The sequence below is a fragment of the Periophthalmus magnuspinnatus genome, chromosome 6, assembly GCF_009829125.3.
Source record: "Periophthalmus magnuspinnatus isolate fPerMag1 chromosome 6, fPerMag1.2.pri, whole genome shotgun sequence".
NCBI lineage: Eukaryota > Metazoa > Chordata > Actinopteri > Gobiiformes > Gobiidae > Periophthalmus > Periophthalmus magnuspinnatus.
This window is the reverse complement of record NC_047131.1, coordinates 24074235-24083889: the sequence shown is the minus strand read 5'-3', so window position 1 is coordinate 24083889 and position 9655 is coordinate 24074235. Positions and strand designations below refer to the sequence as shown.

Below are 9655 nucleotides of genomic sequence, written 5' to 3'. Positions count from 1 at the left end.
AATATGGAATGATGTCAATTTATTTGAGGCAAATAGTTTTTCAGTGTTAAAAATTAAATATAAACGTTTTTTGCTTAATAATATCCTGACAGATGCTGTGTTTTTATACTGTTTCTGCTTCAATAAAATTTTTATTTTATGTGAAAAAGTGGAATTTAAACAAGTACCTTGAATTGAATTACGCTCATGACTGCACAGCAGCATCCATAATTCATCAGTGGATGACTTACGTCTCAGCCCCGATAGGATAGCATGATTTATTGATGTGAGGGGCCAGACAGGACTTGTGATGTAACGTGCATTTACCTAGAGCAGAAAAGAAGTGCCCCGTCAACAGAAAACATCAGTTGAATAAATGGACATGGAAAAGCCCAGTAATAATTTTAGCTTGCCTACAAATGCCTGATATATATTTATGACCATTAATATATTCTATAGCTTTGGTGGTGTTTTTGTTGTTTTGCAATTCAGAAGAAGGTTTAACAATCCAATAACTCAGCTGATAATGGAGCGCTCTCTGAAAGCAGCCTCATCAGCACAAGCTCAGATCAATCACAGCCAGGAAAGACAAGAAAATAGGAGAGTAGGAAAACATAAAAGTATTAAATAATAAACACTATTGGGCGTAAGTTTCTGTAATTATTCTTTCAGTCCGAGAATAACATTACTATGATGATGATAAGAAATAAAATGCCAAATTGTCAAATCTCACATAAAAATAAAATCCACGTAGTGCTGTCTCACAGTGCAGCTGTGAGTCGATATCATGACTCATATCACTGTACACAATGACAGCCCACTGGGGCAAGGCTGATGGGTGATTCACAGACAGAAGCAGCGTTAGCACTACTGTAAATACTGGACTGTAGACAGTACTACCCAGCGACGGTGTACTCTTCACAGTCTCAACTCCTCAATTTGGTCTGGCATTATTGTGTCCCGTTTTCTTTCCTTCTCTGTGGACTATAGTCATGTGGTTCCCAAAGTCGAGATCTAAATATGATTTCAAGATAACATTTTATGAATATGACATGAAACTACTGCCCTAGTCCAAAGCAGCTGCCCTTGTCCTGCCCTCAGAATCCCATAAACTGTAGGTATGACATCCCTCTCTCATCTATGGGTCAGGCCCACAATTTATTTTTTCCATTTTATATGTACTCCTGGAGTTGTGGATTCATTGGGTTGAGTTTTTAGTGAGAGAGGTGATAATAACGTGTATAGAGCTGGGGCTTGTTACTCTGCAAAAATACACAAGAAAAACTGTTATTCGTGCTTGAAATATTGCAGATGTCAGGAATAAATGACAAATACAATTGTTTTAACATACAGAAGACACCATACAAGACTTGTGTCAAACTGCATAGTTTAATTGAGGGAAGTCCAATACTGTACATTTGAATCTAGGAACAGATAAATAAAGCTTTCTTACTTATTAAAACAATCATCCAACAAAAAACTGTCAATACTTTGGAAGTTCATATTTGTACAGAAAATCTATTTACACCTTTTTTGTTGCGTTGCCCTTTTAAATTTTATACACAAGAAAAATCAGGTTTGTACCTTCTGTTTTAGTACAAAAACGTGTTCAAAAAGCCTTAATACACAGTGCATCAGTTGTAAGATTAATGGAAAGCTTTTTCAAATGCATTGCCACCAGTTAATTAGCACAACATGAGAACAATAGGAATGAGAGGAATCCTTTACGGCACGCTCATGAAATCTCGCACAACCTCGTGTTATAATCCACATCCAATGTTTTGAAAACCTGACTCCTCAACAACAGAGCTATAAAGGGCCATCTTTTTGTCAGATTTAAAATATTATTAATAAAAATGAATAATATTCTACAGGAAAAACTAATGGGTCGCAAAAATAATAAATAATATTGATGTTTTTATACATTTGTTTTTGCCCATTTTAAAACAGCTGGAAATCCCTCCTGTGTCACTGATCGTGTGAATTGTATGGTAAGGTAAATTTGATTAATAATCATCTAATTTTGTAAAGAACAATCAGTTTTATAATTTACAGTAGAAACCTGGTGGTGGTCAATAACAACAACATTTTTCTATTTCAGATTGATTAGTTATGCTTTAAACTTGCATAGCTCTACAGTCATTGTGTCCGGGAAATAGTTATGCAAGTTGATTAAATTCAAATGGCAATGTTTTAATGGGAAGAGTCATATTTTGTGCTCGTGTGAGGTCTTCCACCTCCCTAAAACCAGAATGGCTATTCAAATACTGTGTGTTTCACAGTGAAACAAATGTGCTCCTCTCAGCAGAAAGGTGGGAAATGACCCTGGGCTGAAATATTATTCTCCTGCCCAGTGCTGCGGCTCCCTCTCAGCTGCATTCTGGAGAAAGTAGGAGAAAATCAATGTGCTGCTTCTGAGTAACGGCCGATGGATGAGCCCCAATGTGATATCAAAGCACGTGCTGCTATAGAAACGGATCTCAGTTATGTGTTTCAGGTTGAACTATATACACAGCGCTGTTGCATCCATCTCCATCCTCCTTTACGTCCTGTAAAGTGCATGTCACTGCTGAGTATGCAAAACAAAACCATTATGAAATGTACTGATCAAAGGCACAGGATAAAAACTAAAAACCTTCAGAGTTATTCCTTAATTTGCAGCCAGACACATTATTTGGTCAAATATCTAGAATAATCCAAGTGACAGGGAGAACCAGTGTTCGTGATTAGGCAGACTTATTTCTAGCTATACTGCAGAAAACCTTTTCCAGAAAAATGGTTGCCTTTTTGTTTCATATCTACAATTAATCAAAGATAGCATTCAATTTTGATCAAAAAGCCCTGCTCTTTTTATTATGCGATTGTCTTGGTAACCTAAGAACATTTTCTACATTATCAACATAGTACAACTCTCAAAACATACCTTTACCAAACTGAGAACACAGTGGTGCATATTATCTCTAAAGTGCTTTTCAATGACTGATTTTGGTGATTGTCAAAAAAGGTCCTTTGTGATAGGTAAGGCACATGATTAATGCTGTGGAGCATGTGGCTGACCACAGTGGGTGACCCCAGCACACAGTGTGGACAGCATTAGATGTATTAGTGGCACTATGCTTTACAAAACCCCACCTCACACATGTCTGGTTAGACTGCTCCATTTCTCTCCAAGAAGTCTTTCCAAGCACCAAAGACATAGGGTTAGCACACTTCAAAGAAATGCACATGTTAAAGCTTCTAGGAGTCAATAAAGCACTTTGTAATGTCTTTCTGCTAACATTCTTCACAGCAGATAAAACCAATCCTACTTCCATTACAACTCCCTTAGGCAAGGATCCAAAGGCATTCAATATGATTTCCCACATGTTAAGTGGCCTGGGAGATGTCATTATTTTCAGACCAAGTCCGTTGCCGTATATTAAAGCAAGTGAAGAGACATGTGTCTCCAAATGTAAAACAACTCCACAGCACAGTTCAGTTAGCACCTTCAGCAGGAGAAATTGTCGCCACCTTTCTGGAAATTTGACACTGAGCCAGTCCCTACAGAAAGACAGAAAAGATAAAATTTACTACAACCTATCTCACAATGTTTTGCTGCAAATTTCATATTGGTTTTGAAGTAAAATAACAACCAACAAAATGCAAGTAACTAAAACTAATAACTAAGAACTAAAATGATATTAACATTCATACTTCAACCAAAATAAGAGATAGGAGATTTATTTAAAGCACAGGATTCTGTGACTGTGCAGACCTGTGGGTGGAGCCTCTCCTTTCTTTTTCTTCTTGTCCTTCTTGTCTTTCTTGGGCTTGGTCAGCTGCAGCAGTCTGCTGGGCTCCTTTTCTGCCCCCTGTGTCTTTGAGGACGATGAGGCAAAGGGGTTGAAGTTTTTGCCCATTCGTTTGGATCCAATACGAAGAAAGGGTTCTTTAGTGGGAGCAGAGGTTGAGAGCTCCACCTACAAACACATTTTAAATGTAATTTTAAATCTGGTACACCAGTGTTATGCAGTTACCAGCCTAATTGTGGAAAGCACATATTTTTATTCATTTTTTGTGAGGAGGTGTATTCATATACTGTGGTTTACCTCTTTTGATTGTTCTGCCTCTTTGCAGTCCAGGTCCAGAGAACTGGTGCTTGGGAAGCGAACAGAGTCTTCGGATGTAATGGAGGAGGTGCGACTGTACCTCTGTAGCTGCTCTGCCTACATACAAGAAACATGTTACTGCAAGCAACAGGATTAGGATTGATTTAGAAAGGAGAATAATACATTGAATTGGGTTGCTCCTGTGACAATTATGTGTCTGCAGTCACCTCCAGTCTCTCTCTCTAAAATCTTCAAATCAGGCTAGAAATCCAGGGTTAATAATGGACTCAGACTTGAACTTTAACAGCCACATCAAATCAGTAACATCTGCAACCTTTCACCATCTAAAACATTGCAAAAATCACAGGTATAGTGTCAAAACCAGACTTGGAGAGACTTATCCATACATTTATCTCCAGTAGGTTAGACTACTGTAACGGCCTGCTCACTGGCCTCTCCAAATGAACAGTACATCCAGAACACTGCTGCTCGGGTCCTGACTAGAACCAGGAAGTACAAGAACATAAGTCCTGTGCACAGGTCTCTGCACTGGCTTCCTGTTGCTCAGAGAATAGACTTTAAACCAGCTCTGCTTGTGTAAGTCTCTCCATGGCCTAGCACCAAAGTACATCTCCGACATGTTAGTTCCATATGAACCATCTCACACTCTGAGGACTTCAGGGACCAGCCTCCTGCTGGTGCCCAGAGTCAGGACTAAACATTAGCTTTTAGCGTTTCAAATTTATGTAGCTAAAATCTGGAACAGTCTTCCTAAAGATGTGAGCTAGACCATCACCTTGACAATCCAGGCTCAAAACCAGGTTCTGTTTAGGTGTGCATACGACTGAAAGGTTTTTAGTCTATTTTAATGTTAACTTCATGATTGATGATGATTATTGATGATGATGATTATTTGTAATTATTTATGTTTTGATTTGTTGTATTGTGATTTTAACAGTGTTGGGAATAACGGAGTTACATTATAACGGCGTTACTAACTGCGTTACTTTTTCAGTAACGGAGTAATCTAACTAATTACTTTTCCCAGCGTCCTAACGCCGTTACCGTTACTGACTATAAAATGTGGCGCGTTACTTTTAATTCAGTTCACTCTTCTCTTCATCAGAGTCTCTCAGCCGAGGAGCAGTAACGCGGCTCGGGGTGAGATAAAAGGCTTGTTTGAGATGAGGTGGGCGCAGATACTATCGCCGTCGATCGGTGCGCGGTGCATGCCGGTTAGTTTTGTGTCCAAGATGCCACCGACTTGCGCTGACATAACCTGTGCGACGGTAACGGGAAGTTTTTGAGCAAGGCGAGCGCAGCAGCTCTCCAGTGCCAGCGGCCGCCTGCATGGACTACAAATGCTTAATGCATGATGGGAAATGATGTCCTGTCCACACGTGCATCGACAGCTGATTGGATGGATAGATAGATAAATAAAGGAATAGATACGTGTTGTTGTGTGAATCTTTTAATGAATGTTAAAGAGTTGGATAAAGTTCAGTTTATGTTGAAATGAGAGTGATTAATATTTGAATACTGGGCAGAGAATTACAGTGTGTGGCCAGAAAATCTTAAAGGTTTTGTCTTATTTTACATGGTTTACATTTGAATGCCTTAGTTTTGCAATACATTGCAATGATTTAGATTGAGAAAATATTTGAAGTACAGTTGTCTGAAATTGCGTGACATGTTGATTTATTTGCACTTCAAATAACCTTTTTACTATATTTTTTATTTTTGATACATTCTATAATTTACTTGCAAACAAATACAATATAGTGGCAATCTGTTAAAGTGAAATAAATGTTAAAGGTTCACATCTGTTGTGTTTTTATTGTTTTAACATAATAAGTAACGGCATAGTTACTTTGCCTAGTAACTAGTTACTTCTCCCAAAAAGTAACTGAGTTACTAACTCAGTTACTTTTTGGGAGAAGTAACTTGTAACTATAACTAATTACATTTTTGAAGTAAGATGCCCAACACTGGATTTTAATGTCTTTATTATTCTGTAAAGCACTTTGAATTACTTTGTGAACGAATTGTGTTATACAAAAAAATTTGCCTTGCCTCTATAAGGACTTGTCCAAGTTGGATTCCCAAGAGGGTAACTAAACTGTAAAACTAAATGGAAGTAAACATTTATATTAAAAATCTGGTGACCTGCTCCTTGCGCTGAGCCTCCAGTCTCTCCGTGTCCCGGTGCAGGGCCTCCTTGTCTCGTTCCAGTCTGAGCTGGGCCTCTCTCAGACGCTCCAGGTCCCTCTGGTACTGCTCCTTGTTCCTCTGCAGTAGCTCCCTCTCCTCCTGCAGCTCCTGGCGCCTCTTCTCCATGCGCTCCTCTTCCTCCTTTAGCTGCTCTTCTCGCTCACATAGCACACGCTCTTTCACCTCCCATTCCCTCTCTCGCCTCCGCTTCTCCTCAAGGTGCGCAGCCTGCTGTTTCTAGAGTACACCAGTAAACACCTATTATAATACAACCTCAAACTCCTATTAGGACATAACAGGCTTTTATTTTATTCTATATTGTCTCTAAAAAAAAATAAAGTTCAGTTACAGATATAAACAAAAACTGGTATGTATGCATGTATGTTTTAATGTTAATGTGCTGCTCTTACAGCCACAGACCAACAAAACACAAAACAAAAATTCTCCATGATAATTACTGAAAATCTACACTTTCAAAGTTGAAATGATATGATAGTGATAGTCCTTTCATGCACTGCTATATATTGGTATCTGACTTCAGTTTGTGGACATAACTTGTACTTGTGAAGTGCTAAATGTAGTCACCTGTAGACTGGCTGCTTCCTGCCGCTGCCTCTCCAGACTCCTGTGTTTCTCCTGTTCGATCAGAGAGGACGGCCGAGATGAAGATACAGACGACAGAGACGAAGAAGACGAATGTCTGGAGGAGTTGGCTGTGAAACGCTCGTTTAGGGTTTGACGCTGGTCCTCTATGAATGAGTCCTGCTGCACCACCACTGCCTTTAGAGGTAGAGACTTGTTATTTTCACAGAATTATGAAAATTTAAAAACGTGTCCAATTAATGCTGAATTATGTTAGTACGTTTGCATGTCAATATACTGTATTGATCATTTTTGTATTTACACTGACATTAGACAAAGCATAAACACAAAAATCTGTCAGTGAATTTATAGAAATTTGCAATAAAAATTGTTCTGCATAAGTTCTTCAATTGCGTTTTCGTCAGAAAGGCGGGATGGCTGCAGGAACTGGATGTCTGTTACTGCAGGTTACCATGGTGATGATTCCTCTAGTTTTATTATACCTCATTGGTTTAGGAGTGAGTTAGCTGCTGTTTTTACCTGCAGTGAGAGCAGTAGGTCATGAAGGTAAGTCACACTGCTCTGGACCTGCTGGGGAGAGAAGGGAGTTTACATTTTTTTGCAATAATTTATATTTCTAATAAAATAAAATACAAATCTGAAAATCTCAATCATATTAGATGCATAATTGTACAGCAAAGCAGTTCACCAAATTCAGCAAAACTATACAGTATCCCAGACCTTACATTTACACCTGTCCTCACTTGACATCAAGCGTAATACTTACTTCATTGTTTCTCTTGAGTAACAACTGTAGACTCGCTGTGGCTCCCTAAGAAAAGAGAGAACAACTCAGGAGAGGTCTGGGAACAAAATGCATTCATAAATAATGCATTGTTGAGGTGAAAACAGTATAAACACACATACACACACGCACTGACCTTTTTGAGCACACCGTCTGACTCAGTCCTTCGAAGGTCCACTGATTCATCTGCTTCTTCCTTCTCCCCATCTGACGGCACAGAGCACAGCCAGATAAGAACCACTGCTATTGTCAAAAAACAATTCTATGATATACTAGTAGTACCATACTTGAATATATCCAAGATTTCTCTTTCTGTTTTGAACTATTCAATTTCAAGGCTGCTGCAGCAAATTGTGTAAATATGCAATAATTAACAAGTATGTAATTAACATTTAGGGGAACATTATTGGTATGGTAGTAAGCTTCAGTTTTAATAAAGATTTAAGTACCAAATCTGAAAGAAAAACTACCATAATTAAATGTGACATTTCAGGCAGTATTTGATAGAAGTTAAAATAAAATGCAGTGCCAGTCCATAATGAGCACATAGTGTAACCTTGAGCCTGGTGGGGAACCTACTCTTGCTGATGTTCATCTGGTGGCTGTCAAACCCTCCAAACGTCTCCGCTCTCCTGGGCAGACAGACTGGTCCCACACTCCCCCCTACTGGGCTCATAGAGACATTGCAAGCTGCTCCACCTAATCCAGTGTTGACTAAAGAGTGAAGAGACTCCACTGCAGAGGAAACACATCAGTCACACACACACTTTGGACTGTACCACTGCTTCAGTCAATGGGCACACTCACCTTCTTTCAAAGCCTCTTGTATGATTGGTTCTCCCTTAGTGACATCATCAGGTGTGGCCCTAAACAGCATGCGCTCCCGTACTGCTGGAATAGCATCATACAGGGCAGCACTGCAGTCACTCAGCTTTCTGAAAATGTGCACCTTCTCCTCCAATAATGAGACAATCTGCTCATCTTTACCTCGGAGTAACTCTGAAATCAAATAATGGGCAATGAGTCAGTTAGTGGTCACTTCAATATGGGTACTGTAATGTGTACACACACACACACGTATACATACATACACACACACATATATACGTACGATACACACGCATACATACATACATACGTACATACATACATAAATACTTAACCATACTTAAATATGGGTAATGTAATGTGTACATACACATGTATACATGCATACATACATACACACATACATATATACACATGCACACATACCTCGAATCTCCTTTATTCTGCTCTCCTGTTGTCTTTTGTCCTCTTCAGTTTCACTAGGAATGCCCTCATCTTCATCCTTCTCCCTTTAATAAGAACACCTCAGTTAGTATTTAAAAAAATAACATTACATTACCTCCCATAACACTTGATTTGTGTGTAGATTGTAGGTGAATTTTGGTAAGAAATTCTGCCTACATACCTATAAAACTTAAATTTATACAAATAAAGTAAGCTGTCAGGAAAAAGACAGTAATAGTGCTGTGTTCTAACCAATTAGGAAATCTGAGTGCTCTTACATGCAGTTCATTGCATCTTGAATAATGGCTCTCCAAGTGTTTCGCTCCTCTTTGCTGCTAGCCAACACCTCCACCATCTCTGGTTTCTCAGTTCCAGCAGTTATCAGGAACAGACCTACAAACCAAATACATAACATAGTTAGACCAAAAGCGATTGTTCATGAGACATGATAAGCTAATAAAGAGAAGTACTTCCTTACCTCGCTCCTCATTGGCCACTTCTCGGACAATTAGATTCTGAAGTGAGATGACTGTTGAGCGTTGGTCCTGAAAAAAAAAAAAAAGTCTCTTTTCTGGTCTTGACAAGTACATGGTGTACCAGGGGAGATAAAGCCCAGCTTACCAGCGAGGCAAACACATATTTCTGGTCCTTTTCTTGAAGAAACACCAACACATCTGACAAGAGCAAAGACTGGACCTCTGGAAGAACAAACACCAAA

The 9655-nt window shown here is 39.0% G+C and overlaps 1 protein-coding gene across 4 annotated transcripts in view; it reads right to left on the bottom strand.

Moving 5' to 3' along the window:
- Positions 1–1349: 1349 nt before the first annotated feature.
- Positions 1350–9655, bottom strand: part of LOC117372409 (A-kinase anchor protein 13-like) — a 44921-nt gene continuing 36615 nt past the window's right edge. For 3 of the 4 annotated variants that reach the window (XM_033968210.2, XM_055222605.1, XM_055222604.1), the window contains exons 34-47: positions 9559–9635; positions 9416–9482; positions 9216–9330; positions 8920–9002; positions 8473–8664; positions 8245–8400; positions 7802–7872; positions 7648–7692; positions 7401–7451; positions 6864–7058; positions 6234–6515; positions 4068–4184; positions 3734–3938; positions 1350–3519 (exon numbers count right to left, since the gene is read on the bottom strand). In XM_033968210.2, the coding sequence (XP_033824101.2) occupies positions 3467–3519; positions 3734–3938; positions 4068–4184; positions 6234–6515; positions 6864–7058; positions 7401–7451; positions 7648–7692; positions 7802–7872; positions 8245–8400; positions 8473–8664; positions 8920–9002; positions 9216–9330; positions 9416–9482; positions 9559–9635 (1709 nt within the window). In that variant the 3' untranslated portion in view covers positions 1350–3466. The remainder of the gene's footprint in view (positions 3520–3733; positions 3939–4067; positions 4185–6233; positions 6516–6863; positions 7059–7400; positions 7452–7647; positions 7693–7801; positions 7873–8244; positions 8401–8472; positions 8665–8919; positions 9003–9215; positions 9331–9415; positions 9483–9558; positions 9636–9655) is intronic. The other variant, XM_055222603.1, reaches the window with a different exon arrangement.